General features: G+C 38.3%; 1 protein-coding gene and 1 long non-coding RNA gene across 2 annotated transcripts in view; one reads left to right on the top strand and one right to left on the bottom strand.

Annotated features, from left to right (window-relative positions):
* LOC145437866 (uncharacterized) overlaps positions 1 to 26,147 on the top strand; it is a 430,122-nt gene that overhangs the window by 326,386 nt on the left and 77,589 nt on the right. The gene's annotated exons all lie outside the window — the stretch shown is intronic.
* Positions 1 to 26,147, bottom strand: part of LOC145437843 (uncharacterized) — a 37,769-nt gene that overhangs the window by 6,081 nt on the left and 5,541 nt on the right. Inside the window, exons 3-22 of the mRNA XM_080315181.1 lie at positions 25,594 to 25,649; positions 24,265 to 24,340; positions 23,714 to 23,891; positions 21,698 to 21,786; positions 20,668 to 20,859; positions 17,166 to 17,324; positions 16,065 to 16,227; positions 14,747 to 14,948; positions 12,103 to 12,286; positions 10,557 to 10,903; positions 9,940 to 10,113; positions 7,194 to 7,345; positions 6,371 to 6,489; positions 4,947 to 5,060; positions 4,556 to 4,648; positions 4,040 to 4,211; positions 3,592 to 3,746; positions 2,364 to 2,498; positions 683 to 883; positions 7 to 123 (exon numbers count right to left, since the gene is read on the bottom strand). Coding sequence (XP_080171307.1) covers positions 7 to 123; positions 683 to 883; positions 2,364 to 2,498; positions 3,592 to 3,746; positions 4,040 to 4,211; positions 4,556 to 4,648; positions 4,947 to 5,060; positions 6,371 to 6,489; positions 7,194 to 7,345; positions 9,940 to 10,113; positions 10,557 to 10,903; positions 12,103 to 12,286; positions 14,747 to 14,948; positions 16,065 to 16,227; positions 17,166 to 17,324; positions 20,668 to 20,859; positions 21,698 to 21,786; positions 23,714 to 23,891; positions 24,265 to 24,340; positions 25,594 to 25,649 — 3,078 coding nt within the window. The remainder of the gene's footprint in view (positions 1 to 6; positions 124 to 682; positions 884 to 2,363; positions 2,499 to 3,591; positions 3,747 to 4,039; positions 4,212 to 4,555; positions 4,649 to 4,946; positions 5,061 to 6,370; positions 6,490 to 7,193; positions 7,346 to 9,939; positions 10,114 to 10,556; positions 10,904 to 12,102; positions 12,287 to 14,746; positions 14,949 to 16,064; positions 16,228 to 17,165; positions 17,325 to 20,667; positions 20,860 to 21,697; positions 21,787 to 23,713; positions 23,892 to 24,264; positions 24,341 to 25,593; positions 25,650 to 26,147) is intronic.

Genomic DNA, 26,147 nt, shown 5'->3' with positions numbered 1-26,147 from the left:
ACTTACCTGATCTTCATAATTGCTGCTCGTAAACATGGTATTGAACAAGGCGTCGTACTCAAATTCACCAATCATCATCACGGTGGTTTTGATGATGGAATTCCACCAATAAGTGAAAGCAAACTGTGAAGACAAGGGAAAAAGTTCAATTGGGAGTTTACCAATCATCTAGTACTAATTTCCAAGACATTTCGAAGTTAGAAAATGGTTTCTAAACACTCAAGTACATTAATTCAGAGGGTAGATTGCATTGTCAGATCGCATACAGTTGATCAGAGACGGGACATCTCGAAATCGCAAGATGCATTTTCGTGGCCAACACAAAATGACTACCGAGCCGACGGTGAGCTGAAATTTTTGTTCATGTTCAGTTACCGTGATGGAGGGACTATTTCGCCTAGTTTTGTGGCCATTTAATGCACAAAAAGGGCGCAAACATATCCTAAAACCACTTTCTACATCACAAAACAACACAGAGTAGCTTTGCCTGAAATGTTGTATTATTTGATAACAAATTGAACAATAATAATTACCATGACTTTATAATTTGAATAGATGACTTGATGAACTAATGGCTGTATTGCTGGCCTCCATTTCACTAAATTATACATCTCATTTTGGAAATGAATTGATCTCAAGTGGCTGCTCCGAATTACCTAACAATTCTAACACTCCGACCCACCTGGTTTTGAAACAACGCATGAAAGCTGAACGCAAAGGCAAAAATGAACAGCATGAATATGGTGAAGAAAGTGGAGAAGGTCTTGAAGATGTCGGTGAACATGAGCACGTAGATACCGAAGCGCGGAAAATTCTGCATGAAAAGCAGCAGCCCGAGCCACGATAGAAACACGGCGATCGCCCCGCACTGCCACTGCCAAGCCTGGATGTCAAAAACAAAATCACAATACATATATATACACTTCAAATGTAAAATGTTTTTGTGCACAACAAGCTACCAGGCTAATTATTCACCAAGCAGCGCACTGCACACAAAAAAGACCAGCGAGTTGAACGCAGGCTTGTGCAAACAGCAGGTTTTTTCTTACTGTACAAGCTATAAATTCCAAAAAGCAACACAATTATTGAAGAAAAATTGGGATTTTACACATTTATTCTGCATGTGTATTGCAAAGTGATTCATGATTTCTTTAAAAATGTTTGTGGCTAGCGAATTAAAATGGGATATTGCCATTTCGCAAGACTGCCTTGCAAGCGTTCATTTGCAGATGTTCAATTAGAAGCACGTGTAGTAGGGCTCTTCAAAAATAACTTTTTTTTTCTCAAATCGTACTGGCTACTTGATAAAATTTTTAGGTTACCTAATTCAAGCCTACACACAAAATTTGGTTCGATTCCAACCAGTAGCCGCATTGTTACAGGAGAAGAAAGTTTCTATTTATTATATAAAAATGAATAAAAAAAAATTTGAAAATTTTCTGTTCACCCCATGACAGTGGAAGTGGAGTTATTGCCGTCGAAAAATTTGGATTATGATTAAAATAGTATATACGTTTACCAATTCTTGTATTATATATTTATATATTATATGTGTGCTCACTGTAAATACTATTTTATTGACAATCCAAATTTTTCGACGGCAATAACTCTGCTTCCACTGTTTGGAATTGAACCAAATTTGGTGAACATCGTTTCTATAGACAACCCAACACTTTGATGGGGTGAACAGAAAATTTTCATATTTTTTCGTTATTTATTTCATGTAATAAATAGAAACTTTCTTCTCCTGTAGCAATGCGGTTACTGGCTGGAATCAAACCAAATTTTGTGTGAAGGCTTAAATTAGGTTAGCTAACGATTTTATCAAGTAGCCAGTACGATTTGAGAAAAAATGTCATTTTTGAAGAACCCTAATGTGCAGTGTGCACTTATTAAATATATAAAAAGGAAGTATTGCATATTGATATTCATCAGTTTCTAAATGTAACTATTGTGAAATCACGAAGACAATCATTCTTTCCCAAAAAATAAATATTAATTATAAATAATAACATACATGGAACAAATTGGCTATTTCTGACAATTTATGTAAGCAGTATCAAACTACTGCCCTTCGCATTAATAATTCCCCAAAAAGTAGAACTTGGTTTCGAGAGGTCGGTGTCTACTCTATCAAAGAAGCCCCATAACCCAAACCTTGAAATTGACCTTTATATAGATCATAACTCTAACTCCAACACAAACTTACCTTAAATCTAATCCTAACCCAACCGTGAATCACGACTCAGGCTCAAGCGTCGCATCCTCACACATTCACGAACCTCCCTAGCCCTTGCGTGACAATTTGCAACATAACGTGCAATTAACACAGCAACAGCCCGCTCTAGTTCTAGTTCACCCACCTCGCGAACCCCGGTATTTCGAGAGTAATCGCTGAAATCTAGCACAGTCAGAATGCACAAAATGTAAAGTGTGATCTCAATGAAGTTGGTGAGACTCGAGAAATAGCGCGACCGCTCGCTCAGCATCTGGAATATCTGGAATGAAAGAAGTTAGACATAGTTAAGAGGGTCACATTTAAACTGCCGAATAGGTCTTTGCGAAGGCTATGTCCTTTTTACTGCGGCTGGTCAAAATAGATTATCCGTGCAGAGCCAGACACAATAATTCGTTTACATAGTATATTCATATTGAAATAAGCCCAAAACACTGCATATCACGTCACCTGCATGAAATTTAGAATAATTGAGGCCCAGGCGACGTCATATTTTGTGATACGATTGTTGATATACAATGTTCTTTCCGGTTCTCTACGAGTCGCCGACGATTACCCCTGACGAGTGTCAGCCGAAAATATTTGTGTTTATTTCAATATCAATATGCCGTTAAACTGTAGTTTACAGCACAGTTCACAGTAATTCGCAGGGTTGTAAGGACTCGAGTCCCGATTTCTTGGTGACTAGGACTGCCAAGACTAACTTGTAATAGTGAAGTCACCGCATGATTGGTAAATTTCGTCTGTCAGTCCTGATACTTCGAAAATAGGGCCAGAAACTGTTGGGAATAAGGAAAATTCCGAGTCATTCTAAATCATTCAAGCAGACTTGAAAAGTGAGTTGAACTGGTTTGAACTCAAACTGGACAGCGAACACAATTTTAATGGCTATTTCATAAAATTTTCAGAGCGCATAAAAATGCCCCGTGTCGAATTTGGCACCCTTTCCACCCGTAGAAGCAAAACAATACGCGTAAACACTTTGGGCGTGTTGATCATTTTTACGTTATTCCGCATTTTCTACAAAAACGATTCACGGCAATGTTCAATTCCGACCCATCAAAGGAAGGTATTGGATTCGAAAGAGCTTCTTGGAGGTACAAAACTTCAATATACAATTGAATAATATATTGATATTGGAATGAGCCCGAATATTTTCGGCTGACACTCGTCAGGGGTAATCGCCAGCAACAAGTAGAGGGGGTAACACTTGTCAGTCGAAAATATCTGGCTTCATTTCAATATGAATATACTATTCAATCCTAACAAATTTATTAAATAGCCACTAAAAAGAAAGCATCTACTACTGAGACTCTAGATAGAGTCTACCAATAAATCATATCACATCTCCTCACCTCTTTCACTAAGCTTATGCCAGCCAGCGCTACGATAATCCACTGAGCGATCGGTTGCCAAAAAGCGTGCTGCAGCGTACAAGACGATCCCCATACCACTTGGGCTGCGTCGACCACCTGCACGCACGATCCATCCGCTAACGTCGTGGTCCTATCTGGATTAAATCAGAACGTTTACGGTTCACATTCTAGCGTTTGCACAATTAAAAAGCTAAGATAAGATCGCAATAAGCGATGAATCGGTATTGGAGTTTGAACGCGACTGACTAGAACCACTCCCAGCAGATTTGCACAAACTACTGGATTTTCAAAATGCGCAACAAAAGCTATAAGTAATCACTTTTTAAAACTCCCAACTAGAACTAGACACAAGATCCAGTAGTTTGCACAAGCCCGACTCAGTAAGTAAGATGTAAGTCTTACAGCATCAACACCTTAGCAACCTTACTAATAGCATACGGCGCAGGCACGGTCAGCATATACGAATTGAACACCGCCATGAACACAGTGTAGAGCAGCAGCATGCTGTAGTAAACCACGCGACCGTACGACCGCCATTTGTACCTCAAAAGGCTGGCGACAAGAGGGTGCCGGAGAAGATTTTCTCTCTTCGATTTCACCTGAACAAGAAACCAATCGCTAGCATGGCAAAGAGTTCGCGAATCCGACATTAGCAACAACATTAATGAATTGAGTGCGGGAGTTGACTACCAATTTTAATGATTTGGGTGGTAAAATCGAACTTTGAGTATCAATTCAATGATTAGAGAATGGGAATCTGAGTTCAGCACCACTACCAATTTTAACAATTTGGCTTTACAAATCTGTGCTGATTTCCTCTATCAATTACATCAATTGAGAAAGTTTTTTTAATGATTTGGGAACACGTTTCCGAGTTGGTCACCAATTTTGACGAAAATGGAGTTCGAAATATTGATCGTTGATATCGATGTGTGAATCTCACCATAACCATGAGGCAGTGGTTGTTTCGAAGCGTTTCCGCGTCTGTCGTATAAGCGTCGGCGTCGGGGTTGAGTTTCCCGTTGTCGTCGTACAGCTGAAAAAATGAATAGCAAAGATATCAAAGCCAGCTGTCGGAACTAGAATGCACGCCGTAAATATTTACTAAATTCAAACACTTTTCGCGCAACTTATAGAACTTAAAAGCGCGGCAAAAAGTATATAAACCAGCACAACCTTCAGCTGGTATAATATATAAAAAAAATTGTGTAGCAATAATTCTAATTGTAATGTAATTTGGAAAAAAACTGTACCTATTATTTTAATTCTACTCCACTTTGGTAGGGCTGAAAGTTTACTAGGCCGGACAAGTTTCAAAGACCGCAGGCCCGTACCTGATAATTCCCGTCTGAAGACACAGTGACGCTGGACTCGGACAGTATGTCGCTCTGCTCGATCCAGTTTGCGCACGCGTACTCGTCGTCCAGGAATTCAAAATCGAAACGAACCTGTCGACAAAAATGATAGTTTCGATATTATTTTCAACTGAAACCCGAAACCTTGAAACCGAAATTGCTTGTATCACAACATAACAAACATATAATACAGTGGTTCACAACCTTTTTGTCTTTGGCGACTGCTTTAGCACCATCACGGACCCCCCCTAAGTTTTAGCACAATTATCGTGCAGCTGTCATCTGTGTTGTGCAAATATGAACTTAAGGGTAGTGAAAAAGAGCAATAAAATGAATTTTCTTGAAAACGACATCATACTATTTATGTATAAATTGGGAAAACTTTTTATTACCGTATTTTAAAGCGAATTCTGTAGCTGCATTTCTTGAAATATGCGGTCCAGTCTTAAAAACCTGTGCTGTTGATTTGATATGAACTATGGCTGAAAATCTTTTCACAAAGATGGCCGCGAATATAATAATAACGCTTCCGACGACACCTTCAGGCGTGATCGCAATTCGCAACATATATGGAACCAAAATTGTGAAACACATTTGTAAAGAACATATAACGTGCATCCTGGTCATTTCTGTCTAGCAGCTCATCTTGAAGTTATTCTGGAATAGCGGTTATGTATATCACAGGAGAAAATGGATTTTTGCAAACAAATTTATTCCGAACTCCCAACAAAAACATCTCGAAACATCAATATGTTCAGGCTATTGGCAATCAAGATGTGTTTACACAGTAGAATAGTTCATCTCTGATCGCAAGGGCAAGTTTTTTCAACTTTTGCAACTATTTTTTACAGCTTCTGGCAGCTTCCTAAATACTTGTAAGATATGTAGAATGCTGTTTTGAGCTGATTGAAGGAATCTTATAGTGCAACTTTTTGCAGCTTTTGTCCATTTTTTTTCATGCAACTTTTTGCAACTTCTTCAATTTTTCATGAAAGTATTTTTGATTTTGGTGAAATACACGGCCAAATTCGACTGAAATACCATAAATCAGCACTGAAGTGACGCTCTTACGGGTATTTAGGGAGCTGAGCTGGAAAGTTGACCTTTTTTTAGTGAAACTAGGAATTTGACCTTTTTTTTAGTCAATTGAGCAAAATGTGGTCTTTTAGTGCAACTTTTGTGAAAAAAATAAATGCAACTTTTTACTGCTACTTTTGTCAAAGATCAAATGCAACTTCCCACGGATTTAAGTGCAACAAAAACTTGTTTTACTGAACGCCCTTCTGTTTACATGGGTTCGGGGTTATATCAGTATGGAGCGAAACAGCCTCGTGATTTCTTCTATTTAAAAAAATTGACCTGCCATTCTAAAGCAACTTGTCGTGATAACCAAACGCAGACACCTTATAATTTGGATGTTCCGGCTGCTTCTTGTTGGCGTCCAAGCAATTTTTGAATACGGCTTCCGCTACATCTGGCATTTTTCTAATCAGTTTCCGCATCGGCGTCTGAGTGAATTCACCTGGGACATCGAAATCAAGATAATAATAATTTCTACGTAACTCTACAGTAATTGTCGACTATGTTTTTCTGGATTGTTCAAAAATAACTTTCTTATTCATTTTAATGACTATTTGACAGAATTTTTGGGTTGCCGGAAAGATAATAAAATCTTCGATGCATAGAAAAAAAATTTTAGTCACGATTTACTGGCTCAGTTCCGTTTATTAATATTTTCATAATTTCAAAACATCACAAGATGGCGATACAATGAAAAGATAGGCTACGCCACGATATTGGTGAGTTGTCTCATAAAATGATGAATAACAAATATGGCTTAATTCAAATCCGTGGAAGCAAAGACAATGGATCATAAAATGTTCAATTTCGGGAAATTCTTCAATTACTTGTCATAATTTTGGAACCACCATTTCTGCCGGGTGGAATTGAGCCGAATTTACTATGATTCGTTTTCTTAAACATCTTAATAATATCGTGGCATAGCCAGCAAAAATTTCAAAAATTAATTTGACTACATGCTGAGATTGAGCCAAATTCGGGGTGCAGCATTTTTTTTTACATCTCAACAATTTTAAAAATACAAAATTATCTTTGATGTGAATTAAAACAGGGATACGTTCTTTGTGGCCGCATAAAAGGTACAGATTTGAACTATCCACGTCATAAATACTGATACAGACGCGTCATAAATACAGCCCCAGTCACCTGTAGCGATGTTTTTCGAACGGTTCTGCAACGCTTCTCTCCACTGCGCGCTCTCTACGATAGCCATGGCGCAATTTTCTCGTCCGTAATCAGCCGCAAAATCAAGAGCGTTCCTCCCGTCGCTGGAACGAATCGTAACGTCAGCTTCCCACCTGAAATACAGCAATAAAAAGGATAAGATTATTTACGAATTTTCCACCGCGGCAGCAGGGGCGTAGACAGGGGGGTAGAATTGAAGAACGTTCTACCCCCTTCCAGGCTCGATTCTATCCCGAAAATCTCAAGTCAACGCTATTGCTATAACAACATTTCTACAGCTTCTTTGAGGTACAGAACTTCAATATACAATTGAATAGCATATTCATATTAAAATGAACCCGAATATTTTCGGCTGACACTCGTCAGGGGTAATCATCGCTGTTCTTTCGAATTCTCTACTAGTTGCTGACGATTACCCCTGACGAGTGTCAGCCGAAAATATTCGGGTTCATTTTAATATGAATATGCTATTCAACAACATTTCTTCACGTTATCGCCTAATTTCAATTTGCTGCGCGCGACGCCGATCGCCGACGCTGATTACATGCCTTTTTCTCGTCGATCTCTCGTCTATGGAAGCGCGTCTATGCAAGCGTGAAAGGGGCATTGTTACATTTTTCTCTTGGCGAGGGTTAGCGATCAGCTTAATCCCTTTATTCTGAATGCAGTCGTCGCAATAATAACATTTGTCTTGTCGTTCACGCGTTGTTTTCTCATCAACAGTTCATTGTAAACGATAACGAACATTAATAACATGAAAATAACAACTTATAACTGAATGAAATCATGTTTTAAAGCAATCGCATCTGATTCGTGCTTTGCCGAACTCAAGCCTGTTCCCCAAAACAGCGTGAAGACACAATACATTCCATTCGCATTTTATATTTGACGCCATTGTTGTGCATTGTCCTGACCTCAATGACCATGTATACGTCATACTAGATTATGCCTTTCGTGATCGGTATCCCACTGGGACGCATTCAGCCTTCAATAGCCGCTGCCGAAACTTGTTTGAGATTCCCTCGCTTTGCGAATAAGTCATTATTCACACGCCGGTACAATTAGTATGTGCGCCATGTTCGAAATGAATGGAATTAAAACGCCGAGAAGACGTTACTCTTACACGCGAATTGAATCATGTCAAAATTCATGAAGATATAACAGATTTTGCGCTGTATAGATTGTTCGTCGTGAAATGTTGTTCTGGTATTGTTTCAAGGTCGATTACTTATTTGAATACAAATAAGATCTCCGGCACTGCACGGGATGAGCGCGTGCGCATCGTAACATGATCCCCGTGCAAGTTGTTGATTGCTAACTCGCTTTCAGTGATTAGATCCGCCAATTAGTTACGCTTGCTTTCAAAAGCGTATGGAATACAGAAGTCGCTATAGTTAAGGTATGACGCATAGAGGCTCATTCTGCCCCCTTTATTCAGTTCTACCCCCTTTTTATCTCGGCTGGCTACGCCCCTGCGCGGCAGTATCGGAAAACTTGATAATTTTTGATAATTTTCACCTTTTCCAGATTAGAGTAATCTGATTTGGAGAAAATGTGTAGCTGTCATTCTAACTCGAATCTAATTTAGAAAAAAACTGTGTAGCTATAATTCTAATTTTAATCTAATTTGGAAAAAACTGTGTAGCAATAATTCTAATTCTAATCTAATTTGGAAAAACTGTAGCTATAATTCTAATTTTAATCTAATTTGGAAAAAAACTGTGTAGCAATAATTCTAATTTTAATCTAATTTGGAAAAACTGTGTAGCTATAATTCTAATTTTAATCTAATTTTTCAGCTTTCGCGCGTTTATTCGGTAGAAGCCGACTCTAATTTGGAAATCTAATTTGGAAAAAAACTGAGTGGCTATAATCCCAATTTTCATCTAATTTGGAAAAAACTGTGTAGCTATAATTCTAATTTTAATCTAATTTGGAAAAAAACTGAGTAGCTATAATCCTAATTTTAATCTAATTTGGAAAAAACTGAGTAGCTATAATTCTAATTTTATTCTAATTTGGCAAAAACTGTGTAGCTATAATTCTAATTTTAATCTAATTTGGAAAAAAACTGTGTAGCTATAATTCTAATTTTAATCTAATTTGGAAAAAACTGAGTAGCTATAATCCTAATTTTATTCTAATTTGGCAAAAACTGTGTAGCTATAATTCTAATTTTAATCTAATTTGGAAAAAAACTGTGTAGCTATAATTCTAATTTTAATCTAATTTGGAAAAAAACTGAGTAGCTATAATCCTAATTTTAATCTAATTTGGAAAAAACTGAGTAGCTATAATTCTAATTTTATTCTAATTTGGCAAAAACTGTGTAGCTATAATTCTAATTTTAATCTAATTTGGAAAAAAACTGTGTAGCTATAATTCTAATTTTAATCTAATTTGGAAAAAAACTGTGTAGCTATAATTCTAATTTTAATCTAATTTGGAAAAAACTGAGTAGCTATAATCCTAATTTTAATCTAATTTTGAAAAAAACTATAGCTATCATTCTAATTCTAATCGACTTTTGAAAAAAACTGTAGCCGACATTTTAATTCATGTCTAGTTTTGAAAAATGTGCAGCTCTTATTGGAATTCTAAACTAATTTGGTAAAAAACTGTAGCTATCATTCTAATTCCAACGTAATTTGGAAAAGATGAAAATTTGCAGTTGTCCGATTCTTCCTCGCAGACCGTAAAATCTCACTTCAACAGCAGCTTGACCATGTCGTCATGGCCGTTTTGGCACGCCAGATGCAGCGGTGTGATGCTTCTTTTGTCTTTCGGGTCGACCGGCGAATCGCCTTCCAGCAGCACCGTGGCGCAACGCACGTGACCTTTCGAAGCGCTACAATCCAACGGCGTCCATTGCTTCACGTTTCTGCACGAGTGAAAAAATCACACGATTCAGTAAGAAATTGATATTGGAATAAACTCAAATATTGTCGACTGGGTCGATACTATATCCCGCGGTAAAATTCTGCGGACTTCGATTGGCAGTGTGGCAGCATGCGAATGTGATTGGAAATGACATTTATGTGAAGTTTTGATCGACCCACGACATTGTTACAAAGTGCAATGAAATAGTTATGATGGAAAAAACACATTGCTTCAATGTGATGGAAGACTAGCATTCTATTATTCACGGTTGCATAGTAGGTACAATGGCACATATTAAAACTTTCAATGGCACATTCATACCCTTATGAATTCGAAATTATTGATACTTGAAAGCTAGACTTGTCTCGAAGCCCAACAGAATCAGAATAAAATCACTCAGGTACACGGTTTCTCCCACAGACCGACCTCAACCCCGTGGCTCACCTGGCGCCGATATTAGCCCCGGAATTGATCAGCTCCAAAACGCATTTATCCTTCCCTTCCAACGCGGCCAAATGCAAGGCCGTGTTCGCATCTTCATCATCGTCATGAATAATTCTCTTATCGTGCGCCAGCAACGCCCGTATCACTTTAACCCGTCCGTTAGCGGCGGCCAAGTGCAACGGCGTTTGTTCGTCTTCGTTTTTCAAGTCTACCGAGGCGTCGGACTCGAGCAGGACTTTGAGCACGGAGAAGTGTCCGCGTTTGGCCGCGTTGTGCAGGGGAGTGTTGCCGTACTTGTCGGGCATGTTCATGAGTCCGCGCGCTTCCTTGTAGTCGCTGAGCATTTTCTGGAAATATTTACAAAGGTGTGATTGTTTCAGGACAATGTTCAGATCTCCACAACGAGGTCAAAAAAATGTCGAAATTTTTTGCAACCTGCATTTCGTTTGCATCGTAGATGTTTGTTCTGTCGATGAACCATAAATCTCTATATAAAGGCTATGGATGAACTTATCATTTGACATTTTACCGCTTGTGGTCTACTTTACAAGCATGCCGTTTTAGACGGCCGGTTGCCTGCTCATTGTGAATCATAAACGGTCAAACGAAACAAATAGGTTGACATGGTATTATGGCCAGCGTACCGCAATATCCTAACTAAAGCAAGACTGTGTGGGCATTGGTTCATATATCAAGAAGTGCATGATGAAAAATTGTGATGTAGACAACATTGTCAGAATGAAGCAACACGGTGTGTCACCAGGCACCAGCTATGTAGTGTACACACAACTTGAGTGTTGTCAGCCGATAACTGCTACTGTTGAACGTTGTTTCTTCATTCTTGGCAAGTTACTTAGTAAGGACAGACACTTCCTACCGAAAATGTAGGAAAATATCTTTTGTTGTACTACAACAAATTTTAACATCTCTGCCATAATGCGTGATGCAGCTACTGCAATTCTTCATGTGTCAAGATTTCGTTGAAATGAAGTTTTTGCATGTAAAATTTGTCAGTTTTAAAGTAAAAAAGTTTTTCAGGTCAAGGTCAGGTCAGGACTGACAGTTCCAACCAGAAATGAAGATAAGTAGTAGCCCACAAATCTTACATTATGTGGGGAAAGCACCTATTTTACATGGTAAAAATAAGTTTTTCAAGGTAAAAACCGTCAACGTTTTGGAATTTTTAGGTCAAAATGTTGCGTTTATGAAGCAAAAAATCGCCCTTACAATGAGTATTTGCAATGAAAGGCTTTCGACCCCCAAAACCCAGCCCCTGATCATGATTCACGCCATTATCACGACATACATTTAGTAATTGTTCCATAAGTAAATTATTTTATAAAATGCGCAACGAGAACTAGGACTACCCAAAAAACAGTATTATTATGCTGCCCATCAAATAAGTAGATTGGTGGTTTGTAAAAGTCTGCCGTCAACAAAAAAATCTCCACTGGTTTGACTTGTACCCTTCCAATCGATATATAACCTAACCTAATTATGAGCACACCTTTATCAGTAATTTTCCAAAATCCGACAGACAACCTACCAGTAACGCATCAATTCTCTCTTCGTCTGAACACTGATGCAAAACATTCTTCTCTTGCTTGTCGACAGCAGTGAAATCTGCCCCGTTTTCGACAAGCAGCTGTATCGATTCTGGATGTCCGTAATTGGCGGCGATCAGCAAAGCCGTGTAATCGTCCAAGTCTCTGGCGTTGATTTTTGCTCCGCTGAAAAAAAGTGTTTGCGACTTTTACCTCTGCATTCTCTGCATTTCATCCAGTGGTTGTCGGATACGCGGCAACTGGTCAGCCGGTTCTCAAAAATATTTCAATTTCATTTTTAACCGCACAATCTAACAGGTTGAAGGCTTGTCTATGAAGTAGTGGGTCCTATTCCTAAAGGATCCTACAACTAGCTTAAGACTAGTAGGCCTACTATGTGAAAGCTAAGAAGAATGAAGTCTTTTGGATAGGTTAGCGTGGTGTTATAGAATTAGCTGCACATCAAATTAGGCTCGATTTCAACAGGTGGAAGTGAAGGCACTGGCGTTTGAAAAATTTTGATTATAAAAAATCAAAAAAATATTCAAATTTTACTGTCAACCCCATGAAATTGTTGAGTTGTCTGAGAGAATGACGATTCGCAATTTTTGCTCACTTCCAACTGGTAGAAGCAAAGTTATTGCAGTTGAAAATTATGGATTTGCAAAAATGCCATTAATGGTTGGTAATACCAAAATTATGAATGAAACGCTCAAATAACTTGACTTCTACAGGTTGGAATTAAGTTAAATTTGTTTTGCATCGTTGTTGTAGACAACTCGACCATTTCATGGGGTTTCACAGTACAATTTGAAATTTTTCTTCAAATTTTTTTCAAATAAATACAAAATTTTCGAACTCCTGAGCATTAACATCTACCAGCTGTAATTTAGACACGGGTCGCAATTTTCTCGCGACTCAACTTGACTCAAAACATTTTCTTAAAATTTTTAAATGACTCGACTCGAGTCAAATTGTATATAGACTGACTTGCACTCTGGTCATAACGCATGACCTGACCAAGTCCCAAGACTCTACAGATTCTATGTCACTTATCGAAGTATCGCACACCAGGACTGATCATTGAAAAATAGGCCCAGAAATTGTCTGTTATTTGTTTGAATAAGCATGTTTGCGGTGAGAGAAACGTCTATATCATGAATACGACGCCTTCGATATCACAAGAGTTTCACAGAAGTGAGTTTGAGCCCGACTTCGATGTTTAAGTGTAAACAGACTTGAGTCTGTGGTGAATTGAAAATGACTTGACTCGAGTCAAAACTATAAGCGGGAAATTGACTTGTGACTAGAGCCCGACCGATATTTGATTTCTGAGCCGATACCGATAAGACCGATATCGAGTACCTCCACCGATAACCCCGATATATTCAGCCGATATTCAAAAGATATGGAATCTAGCTCAAGGCCCATATTCAACACCTCAGCGCATTTCTTTCAACAACTTTACAGCCATTGATATGCTTCAACATGAAATAAATGATCAAGAAACTATAAAAATATATCAAAAGCACCAATCCAGCAGTTGCAGATTACAGTTCACGAAGCACAATTTCTCGGCCCTTTCTCCAAGAAGTGAACTTCTGTGGTCTTCCATAGATGATGTATATAGTACTAAACACAGTGAGCTGTCTTTCACTTGGTACCATAGTTAGTGGCACAGCAAGAATTGGAAATCTTTCTTCATTTCGGTTCCACCACTCCCTTGCAGGGGATCTTTCCTTCAATGGTTTCACCAAATATTGATATTAATATTGATATTCTTCTGGCATTGCACCCGGAGCCTTCAGCACATCATCAACAAATAGCTGAAGAGAATGTGCAACACAATTCAAATTGTCGACGTCTTGAACTGCTCCACCCATCCCCCTTAGGCCTTGACCATGACGAGCATTTCAACAATCAATTGATCAATCATTATTTTACGCTCTTTTGTCGGAATAGGTCAATGTCGTCATGGAATCAAAAATTTTCTTATCAATTATTGGCTTTAATCCACGTTTGCTTGATTTTCTTGCCCTCTATGCTCGCATATTTCATATCATGGTGGCCTCGCAGCCGTAGGGCTCAGGCCTCAGACGACTTCCTACACTGGTATAATTAGCTCTGTTGGTACCGAGCTGCGAAATGTTTCGACGCGATGCTTTTCTCTATCATTATGAGGGTCAGTCCAGCATGATTGAAGTTCTCATTTCTCTTACTGATTGAAATCTTCTGCAGACAACTATCCATCCGGCTGCTCTCTGTCTTTGGTGATCGATTACTGCAGGGGGATTCCCACGCAGTCAGTGGAGCGTAACGGTGGCTAGTTATCCCTATTATTTTTCAGATAGGCACGCCTACTGCCCTGTATGCAGTACGCACTATTTATGCAGCTAAGCAGCTTGGCCATTTATTTATTTAATTTACCGTGCTCACGTCTTCTATCGACTTCTCTGACTCCCTGCCACCATGTTGTGACGTCACGAAAAAGGCCGATATTTTTTACCTTCAATGGCCGATACCGATATTTCCGATACCGGGCTCTACTTGTGACTTGGTTATAACCCGGTTTCAACTTTATGACAGTGTCATCATTCTTGGTGAGATTTAACATCATAAAACTATGGGAAATCAAACGTGGCTCACCAGTCGAGTAAATACTTTTGGACGAGCGTGTGATTGAACTTGGCCGATAATATGAGCGGAGTCGACCCGCTGTCGTCTCGCTTATCGATTTTTGCGCCGTTCGACACCAAGAGCCGTGCGATTTGCAGGTGGCCGTTGCTGGCGGCCAGATGAAGCGGGGTTTGTTTGTCGCCTCTCTGCAAGTTTAGCAGCTTGAAATTTCCTAGAAATAAGAATGAAAATGATAACCGCTACCGTCACAGAATCCTCAATTTTATCAATCCCAGGTTGCTAGTAGGGATGGGCATGATGATTTGAATAATTGAATATGAATTCACTATTAATTCTAATGATTAGGGCAGAGGCAGACAATTGGTGTATCTTCAGCTTTTCCAAATTATATTTGAATAATAATTATAGCCATCATTTACTAGAATTATAACTACAGTTATTTTTTCATTTTCACAACCTTTACACCAGTGGTTCTTAACCTGGGGGTAATTACCCCCAAAGGGGTAATTTGCCAATTTTCGGGGGGTAATTCGAAGTGACATTTCTCATAAACTTATGACGCTGCACTTATAACGAAAATATTAATGTAGGCTAACGTATATTTTTGTGAGCTTGTAGGGCGGTAGGCTATATATTTTGTTTCACTTAACATGCCATGCCTGCTCTGATATCATAGTAACCAGAACCAATAGTGATTATGAATAACAGGGTCGAATGTAGTTTGGTATAATACTAGGTGAGTCCATTTTATTTTGCAGTAGTTAGGATCATATATTGTTACATATGCAGGCAAGTTGAAAGACAACAAGGGCCGTCTAAGTTCAGCTTTACGCCTATAATGCATTAACAATATCGTGAAAATATAGTTGTTAGGATTGAAAAGTGTAGTGGTCTAGTCCAGTCAGAAAAATTATGTCTGACATCATCGAAATGCCTTCCAAGAAAATAGGGGAAGATGTTGGAACCTTTTTGGTTCACCTTCAAAATGAATAACCATTTTTCGTCATAATAGCGTTGAACTTTCTGATTGAATTTCCTTCAATGGTATCCATCAAAACGAAATAAGTTTGTGATTGACAATTGCAGGAGATGCTATCTATTATCCTCCCCTTTTCCTAGATGTGACCACTGGATAACACAAAAACAGCATCAGCCTTCACATTGATTTAATCATCTTAACAGGCATTTCAGTGTACATTATGATGTCACTTTGAGTGCAAGCTGTAATTTGTTATTTTTTGAAAAGGGCTAATTGCATCCTGTCATTTTCTTCTTGGGGGTAACGGTATGAAAAAGGTTAAGAACCACTGCTTTACACAATAATTACCTAGTTCTTTGGCTTTGTCGAGTAGAAACCTTGTGATGGGCATGTGCCCGCTGTCCACCGCCAGATGCAACGCCGTATTGCCGTCATTGTCTTTGTCCGTCATCATGTCCGCGATATCAACCGTGTGTCTCTTCTCTGCTTCGGCTAGTAAAAGTTCAACGATCTGGAATATTTACATTCCCAGTTTGAGCGAAAAATTATCGAGACGACAGATTTCGCGTTGTCGGGAGTAGCCGTTCACACTTTCATTTATGCGCCTTGGAGTCGACGTTTGTCAAAATATGCTAACCAAGGCGGTGTCAACAAAAAGAGATCGTGTAGAATCTAAAAATAATACATTGTACGCTCTCTTATTTGAAATTTCATGCTGGTAACGTCATATTTTCAATTCAATTCTGTAATAGTTGCTGACGATTACCCTTGACGAGTGTCAGCCGAAAGTATTCCGGTTCGTTTCCATATAAATATACTATTCAATTCCCAATTTGTGAATATAAAGTGTCTCACGCCAGTAATAATTCTCGGATTGTTTCTTAGAAATACCAGGTAGAAATGAAGTAAAGTGGGGGCCACGCTGGATATTCCCGTCATGGAAAAAGCATTTTATTAAATGGATGATACCAGATACCACGAGACAATTTGACTTTACAGTTTAGGCTTGAGACTTTCAATTCATCACCGAATCAAGTCCAAGTCAGAGAGCAATAAATCGTGTCAGAGTCATGGTGTTAAGACTCGAGCCCAAGTCCAAGCTATTGTCTTCACATTTTAATTTCGAGTCCAAGTCAGGTTAAATCTGTTCATTACAAATCTGCTTGGTGATATCGAAAGTCTCACTTCCATAACATACTCATTTTCATTCTTAACATGCTTATTCAAATAGATTAAAGACAGTTTCTGGGACTATTTTTCAAGTATTGGTCCCGGGACACAAGACTTGAATTAAGTCATATTGAATGTTACTGTGAAGAAGACACGAAAATAAAACTTTTTCAAATATTTTCATGGCCCTCCCTCTTAAAAAGGCTCCTGGGCCCCAGGTTAGAAACCGCTGTTATACGGTTTTGACACCTCACGGATTCAAGTAGAAGTGAAACCCACCGTCAAATTCCCATCGCCAGACGCCAAATGCAAAGGAGTTCCGTTTTCCTCGTCCTTCGGTCGAATGTTGGCGCCGTGCGCCAAAAGCCGTTCAGTGATTCTGTTGTGGCCGTACACTGCGGCTAAGTGTAACGGCGTCATCTCTTGCTTGTCGCGAGCCTGTGAGCAGTTAAGGTTGTTCAAAAATCAAAAAAATTCAAATCTTATTGGTTCGCAGATAAAATTGTAAGGTTGGCTAAAAACACTGCACAATAAACTGGGCTCAATTCTAACATGTTGACGTGAAGTAAGTTGAATTTCTTTTTGATAACTTCAAATGCATAACAAATTCGGCTCAATTCCAACTGGTATAAGCAAATATATTTGAGTAGAGAATTTTGGGTTTGAGAAATAGTATACACAACGGGTAGTTCTACAACCATTAATATAAGGATCCACCGTAAATACTATTTTTTCAAATACAAAATTTTCTACCGTACTCCCAAACCTTTGCTTCCAATGGTTAGAATTAAGCCTAATTGGTTTTGAATGTGGATTTAGGACGGGTGATGTGATTCTGACAGGGGTTGATTCCAATACGTAGTCATTAAATCGTCCACACTCAAAATTACAATGTTGCACAACCAATCGATTAAGTTTCATCCAAAGAAATGTTATGAGTCCATTTTCAGCAAGGTTCAAATTTGGCCAAATATCCGATGTAAAATGCCATCCAACGTTTATTTTGACAAACATGACGCCACGTTTGACCTTATCTCGGGACCATTTGGTATTGTTTGAACGAGTCTATTGTTACTCCGCATCGAAGCCTTTTTAACGCACAGAGCAAATATATGAACTAAAGTCAGTAGCGAACGCTTGTGACTGCTTTGCGTCATAAATAGAATCGGAGCTAGGTACATCATTTTGTGGCATTTTAAACAGAAATAATTACGCTTCATTCAGACTTGTACAAACTGCTAATCTAGTTTAGTTGACAGTCAAAAAACTACTGTTTTTTTTAGTAGTTCTAGTTTTAGTTCAAGTTGCGGATTTTGAAAAGTAAATGGTTGTAGTCGGCTACTAGTTGCATTATAAGTTATTAGTAGGGCGGTTTTTTTTTACTTAAAAAAAAGAAAATTTTGACCTAAGAAATCCAAATTTTGACTTTTTTGGACCTAAAAAAACTGAATTTTGACCAAATTTTGACCTAACGTATATGCAAATTAGGTGTTTTCCCACATAATGTTAAAATTGTACCACTTATCTTCATTTCTGGTTGGAACTGACTGTCCTAACGAAGTAGTTTGGCCTGAAAAGGCGTTTTTGGCTTAGAAACAGGCAACTTTTTAAATGAAAAAAACACTATTTTAACGAAATCTGGCCCTATGAAGAATTCCAGTGGTTACAATATAGCTGGTTCGTGGTACAGAACTTGAATATAGCTTTCAATACAACATCCATTGTAGCAGTATATTTATTAAACTCGAAGACTTTTCGGGTGCCTCTTTTCAAGGGCTTTTAAATCTGTTTAAATCCCTTCAGTGTGCCGATAACTCTTGAAAAGAGGCACCCGAAAAGTCTTCGAGTTCAATAAATATACTGCTACAATGGATGTTGTATTGAAAGCTATGGTTACAATATGTATTATGGTAGAAATAATTGAAATATTTTGTAGTACAACGAGAGATACTTTCCTACATTCTTGGGTAGAAAATGCACGTCCTTACTAAGAAGCTTGCCAAGGACGTTCAACAGCAGCAGTTGTTGACTGACATCACTCAAGTTGTGCGTACACTGCTGTTGCTGGTGACACACCGTGTTGCTTCACTATGGCAATGTTGTCTACATCACAAATTTTCATCATGCGCTTCTTATTATAAGAATGATGCAACGCACAAGAAGTCGTTCTTCAGTTAGGATATTGCGGCACGTTGACCATAACACCATGCCTACCTATTATTCGTTTTATTTGACCGTTTATGATTCACAATGAGCAGACGATTGGCCGTTTACAACGGTAGGCCTATAAAATAGGCTAACGCTACAATTTTGACAAAATTTTGACAAATTTTGACATGTCAAAAAAAAACCGCCCTAGTTATTAGTTAGTTGTGTTTTAGTTAGTTAGTTACGAATTTTAGGTGTTGTTAGATCTTGTTCCAGTTGTACTTGACAGTTTTGCAAACTAATTAGCTCTAGTTGTAGTTTTAGTTGCACGTTTTCGAAAGTGAGTAGTTCTAGTTCTGGTTGCATGTTTTGAAAAGCGAGTAGTTTTAATTCTAGTTTAGCGAGTTTTGAGAAGTGAGTATTTGTAGGTTCAGTTGTGAGTTTTGAAAAATGAGTAGTTTTAGTTTCAGTTTCGAGTTTTGACAAGCGAGTGGTTCTGGTTCCATTTATGCATTTTGAAATTCCCGTAAACAGCAACATTACTAGCCTTGATTTCATACGGTCAACACCGAAATTATCACCATCCCGAAAAGCCTACTCGCTACAGGCTTGGCTGTAGCACACCTCTGCGTGTTTAACGTGAGCAAACATTGCACCAATCCATCATCCACACACAATACAACCGTTCAACTATTCATCTCGACATCAAAAAAAAACCTTCAGCATGAATCGAGCATTTTCCAACATCCTACCACAGAAGCACCACTAAAGTATACAAAAGCAGTGGCCCATGACCTGTGTTCCAACCTGAGTTACCTAAAGCTAAGTTCGTTAATAGTCAGAAGCAAATGGTTAGTATACTTTTACTAGTTTAGTGAAGGTTCAGAGTGACAGCCGTCAAGATCAATGATGACAAATGTTACTGGAGTACTGGGCACCAGACTCGTACAAACTAAGGAATTTTCAAAAGTAACAACTAGAACTAAAACTACTCGCTTTTCAAAGCTAGCAAATAGAATTAGAACTACTGAATTTTATTAAGTCGCAACTGGAACTAGAACTGGAACCACTCAATTTTATAAGTCGTAACTAGCACTAGAACTAATCACTTTTCAAAGCTAGCAAATAGAACTAGAACCACTCAATTTTATAAGCCGCAACTAGAACTAGAACTACTCGCTTTTCAAGACTAGTAACTAGAACTACAACCACTCACTTTTCCAAAGCCGCAGCTAGAACTAGAACTAACCGAAGCCGATTCAATTCCGAAGCATTAGTTTTTATTTTAATGAAATCGGATCTGCTTTCTACATGAACATCGGTACAAATTTAAAATGGGAGGGGTTTCGGCCCAAAAAATCCCCTCCCTGGCAACGCCACTGTAAGTAGCGATGACTCTGAGTTAGCCATAGCAAGAACATCACACAACGGAATGCCAGTATAACGATTCACAACAAATGACGACAGTGTTTTCTAGTTGTTCGGCATTAAATTTTTTTAGAAATGTGCAACTAGAACTAGAACTAGAACTACCCACTTTTCAAAATCGCAACAAAAACTAGAACATGAAATACTCAAATAACCGGTAGCCTAGTTAGTTTCAGACTCGAGTCAACACAGGCCTGGTACGTACCTCAATCACAATGCCGGGCCTCTCCAAGAGCGCGTTCAATACCCTCACGTTTCCACGCAAGCAGGCGTGGTGCAGTGGCGCCATACCGTAGAAATCACGCTGATTCACGCTGGCACCGCTCTGGACCAGCAGCTCGAAAATCTCCAGGTTTGTGTCTTCAGCCAGTTTTGACACCTCGTCTGAATCATCATCCTGAATCAGACATATTGCGTTAGTGTCAAGTTGAAGTTGTCCCGCAAGAAGTGGTAGTGCGGCTGTAAATTTTTACTCTACTACAAGAAGCAACGCATATACTTTTGGCGCATGGGCTTTACCAGCTTTCAGTAACCTAAGAAACACATATGCTACTCTGCAAGCTTTTGAGAGCCTCAAATTTCCGAAGAGCGATAAAATCAAAAATTGACCACAAAACACATCTAATACATTACCGGTACTGTACATTAACAGAGTTCTGAAAGAGCAAGACCATTGAATTATGACTTGTAAACAAAAAGAAAACAGTAGCCTATATACATCATAGCAAATCAGAACGGCTTCTGCTGTTAAGATATTTGAAACATCGCCTTGCAAAGTAGCATCGTATTGTTCGGTCATAATGAAACAGCGAGATACCAATTGTTTAATTGCAAATGCGATAATAAATATTAGAGATGGAATTATCATTTCAGAAGGATGGGGTTTCGAACAGGTGTCTGAAAGGAAAGAGCAGAAGTTAATTTGCCACAAATATACATGATGTTTTTGTTTTGTGTGAAAATTATAGATTATTGAGTTTGTTCTCTTAATGCTCCGTCGACGCAAAGTTTAATTTGTGCGCGAGTAATATATAGCAAGCAATGTTTTAGATGTCTAGGCTAATACTCAACAAACATTTCGGGTTCGGGCAGATTAGCATTATTAGTGTTTTTCTAGGTTAGTAAAGGTCATGAACGACTGATTTATGGGTATATCAGAGGCGCTGGGTTTTGGAAATGCCTTAACATAAGCGTGATTAATAATTATTTTTAAAAGCACCAGCAAAAGTTTTTACCGCATCGCCCGTCATGGACTTTGTTCGATATTTGTATTTGGCTGCGAGATGCAAAGGAGTCATGTCGTCTTCACCTCTAGCGTGAACATCTGCAAGATAAAAATGTCAAGTTGAAAATTTAGAATGATAGCAATTTGGAAGACATAGGTAACTGGAACTGTTCTGATGTTTGATGTTCGTGTGGAAAGTCGATCCAATTGCGATAAAATAAAAATTAATGAGTTGCTTGGGAATTGAATCTAATTGGTCGAGTTTTAGTTGATTAGATGAGGCTTTTAATGATCGTTAGTTCTAGTTCTAAATCTAGTTGAGAATATGAAAAAGTAGTAGTTACAGCTCTAGTTCAGTTGCTAATTTTGAAAATGCTGTAGTGTGTTAAGTCTGTCGATTCCTCATATTCCAAGAGTGTTTGTCTCTCTGCATCAATTACTAGAGCAAAAACAGTTAGTGTCGAGTTGTTTCCTTTTAAGCAAGACCTACTAAATTAAGACTTTATGATTGTTCATAAGCTCAACTGCGTTCATCTCGTAGCTTCTGCCGTTTAGGCCACATTGTCATACCAAGCACTGCACAGGCAAATTGCTGCCAAAAGTGACAATGGTTAAGTTTAAGGAAAATATAAAATTGCAGTGTCTCAAATTGGAGAGGAAAGTGAATGTTTGCTGATTAAAAATTCAATACCCACAAAATTTGAGGGGGTAGACAACTGGGTAAATTAACCAAGTAAATAAACACTGCTAGTTGCCTGCTACTGTGGTAAGGTTGAGGTTGATTCCACATCAGCTAAATTTGGGGAGGTAAATAATGCAAGGACCCAATTAACCAAGGAGACCTAGAGTGAAACTAGGATTTGACTGCTGCTGTGGTCAGGTTGTGTAAGAGATTCTATAAACAAGTTAGGAATGGTTATCAGATGATTTGCAGTAGTGCAGGGTGTTCTGTAGACTAACCAGTACGGTAACCTACTACTTTGGTTTAGTTTCTAAGCTTTCAATATTGGATGAGACTGTTAGCAACTGCTCATTCCGGCCAGTTATGATGCAAGCCACCACATATTCCTCATGGCAATAAAATATGATAAGGGGCACACAAAAAGTCTGCCTGTTCAATAATCATCAGTATCACTGTCCCATTATATTGATTTTGACTTTTTTATCTAGTTAGATTTTGAAACGTTTACAATATTACGAAATGAAAGCCCTCGTGTTGTTGATATGAAAAACATGAATGATGATGTCACATTTCCTGCAGATTTGCCATAAGACACTGCTTCACAAGTTTGATGTTTGATCAATAAATATATGGAAATATTCGTCCAGGAAAGCATTTGCTGCACTGGGAATATATAGGCTACAAAGACTTGATGATTTTGCCAAAAGTACTAAATCTGTGTTAGCACGATCATAAACAAGTCCACAACATGTAAGTTTGAGGGGTTGACAGAGCTATGTACACTGTGTGCATAGTGTCCTATGTAGGTATAACAGATTAAATATACGAACAGACTTCTTTGAGTTAGTGTGATAGCAATCTATAAAGATGTAACTGTTTTATTCGAAATGCACTGAAATTTTTATAAAGGAAGCAATGATCGACTCTATTGGTTTAAATGGGCAATAGGAAAGGAAAGGACGTAGTTTATTTTTGTCCTTGATGTTTTTTGCGGCATATACACCGACTCATGATACACATACACACGATCTGCGCGTATGCAGATCGTATGCATAAGTCTGACGGCACAAGCATCAGATTGTGATCTTTTCCAAAAATAGAACAATTCTCAATAAAATTTATTTCCCAAAAAGTAGACCTACTTTCCAGAGTTGGATAAATAGATATCTTCAGCTTTTCCAAATTAGAATAGAATTAGAATTATAGGTAGTTTTTTTTCCTAATTAAACTACTAGAATTATCTAGTTCTTCAAGTCTGCTACGGTCAGTAACCCATAAGTTACACTTGTGCACGGACTTCAGATTTTATGTTGTAATATTTTGCTAAAAAAATACACACATTACCTGCCCCTTTTTCGATGAGGAAGGAACACATGTACAAGTTATTGTAACGGACCGCATAATGCAACGGCGTCAATTTGTCGGCGTCTTTGGTGAGCAGCCTCTTTTTGATCTGACCAGGTCTCAAGTGGCTATAGCTGAACTTCTTTTCCATCAAATCGACATCTCCTTCCTTGGCGATCTAGTACCAAGAGAGAAGTACAATGTTTACATTTTAAAATTTAACTTTGTTTAGGCTACCACTTAAATTGTGCAACGTGTGTAGTAGGACTGTTCGAAAATAACTTTTTTAAATGTTATTGACTACTTGATACTACTGCGAAGTTACCTGAAGACACTCTGCACACCAAATTTGGCTGGCTTTCTCTGTATGTTAAGATCCAAAGGATAATATACATGGATATTTAATAGCCTATTGCAAATAGGCAAAGTGAATAAACTTCAAGCCGATTAAGCTATAAACAGCGGATTTACCCAAGACCGAGTTTCCAAGATTATCTATCACAAGGCACAAAAGGTTTTCAAAACAATTCGCGCAAACATCAAATGCTAACCTGATGTATCGTTAGATCCAAAAGATCCTGATCGCGGATAAGGTCTTCCATCCGTATCGAAGGCTTTTGTGGAATCCTAGGCATAAGAAATTTCACTTCACTAAACTGAAAGGCATCGGGTATTCTATGTATAAAACAGAGAGGAAAACACCTTTCAACTATGTGACGAGTAATATCATCATTTTCCCTCGCTTAATGAGTGCTGTTACCCACTATGGGGGAGCTGTGAGCAACAACAAAAAACAGGTTTTGGAGTAAATAACATTTTAACAGTCAGAAATAACAGATTGCTTGTTGAAGAAGACTTGTACAAACCACTGGATTCACAAAATGCGCAACTAGAGCTAGAACTAGCAAATTTCAAAAATATGCATCTAACTAACCAAAAGAACTATCTAAAACTGATTATGCCAATTGCTAACTTGCAGACGAGCGAACAAATATTGGAGATAGAATTGAAAAGGGCGAGTTTCCAGTTGGAAATGGGAACGGCTCCGAACCACAAAACTACTGGCAACTCCACTGTTAGTAGTGATAACTATGAGTTAGCAATAGCCGAGAGAACATCCCCATGAGAGCACCCGTGTCCCAATTCACACCAAACTACGGTATACTGGATGTTCTACAACTATATTATTTTTAAAATGTAGAACTAGAACTACTCGCATCTCAAAAACCGCAAAACTATTCAAATATTCGTCAACCAACAAGAATGGTAGTTTGTACAATTGTGGTTGAGAGTAGTAAAATATAACGAATTTATTAGCTTAAAACCGAGATGCCGGCTTCTTTAGTTAAAAAATAAACTCCCGATGGTATCTCAACTACAAGTCTACAAGACACAACAGTCGAGCAAATCTCAGGACATGTAAATACTGCATCACCATTTCCTTCCGAGCTGAAAATCTCCCCGATTCAAAATTGAAATGAGACTTTCCTACATAATTGGCCCCAGGCAATTGTATAACAGTATTCAAAACATGCCTTCAAATTTACTCATTTTAGCGTACGTTTTCACGTTAGATGAAAGCATTGAAGGATCAGGTATTATTTTATAGGATGTTAAGAACATTATTATCACACATTTTAGAAATAAAACTTTCATGATCAGCAATTCTATTGATTTCATCCACCCAAAGTCACACAATGCACAATGCAATACTCAAGACGCAATGCTATGTAATCATTAGATAGCTGGACAGGAGGTTAATTTTTGAAGATATGATATGAGTATTGGACTACGATCAAAAATCATCTGGCCAACTGATAATAATGTCAATGATATAGAACTACAGGCTGGGTACAGATCAATATTACATATGTGCTTACGCGACATCTTCCGTGATAGCTGGGTTTGTGAACGACGTAATCTCTCGACTTTCATCCTGTCAGGGAAATCGTAATTAAGATATTGTTTATCATATCAAATTAGGAAGCACTGGGGCTTTGCCCTACCTTGACGAAGAAAGTGTCTGAATTCACATACTCAGAGATGGATAGCAATAAAGTGATTTTATATACCGCTCCTGTGAGTATGCTATGTCACTTGCACAGTTGCACAGCTTTTGTGAGAAAATTATATCATTCTATGCAAAAATTTTTCACGAATTTTAAAGCGGAATCACGTAATGAGACAGCCAGATTCCAGTCTAGAAAGTTTTGCAAATATTACGCAGTTACCCTGGTTGACCACTGTAAGTGGAAAATAGCTAAGGGAGATGTTAACGCCACTTTCATGGGGAAATTATCATAACAACCAGACGAAATATCTCCTGTATCACAGAACCTGAATATATCTTCGAAAATTCAGCTATTTGTAATGTCAATAGTCATACTATGATGGCCACGAAAATGCTTTTTGCTAAAATTATACAAACCCATGG

The sequence above is a fragment of the Botryllus schlosseri genome, chromosome 4, assembly GCF_051294905.1.
Source record: "Botryllus schlosseri isolate E-star chromosome 4, Bs_hap1, whole genome shotgun sequence".
In the NCBI taxonomy this organism is placed as follows: Eukaryota; Metazoa; Chordata; class Ascidiacea; order Stolidobranchia; family Styelidae; genus Botryllus; species Botryllus schlosseri.
This window is presented reverse-complemented; position numbering and strand designations above follow the sequence as displayed.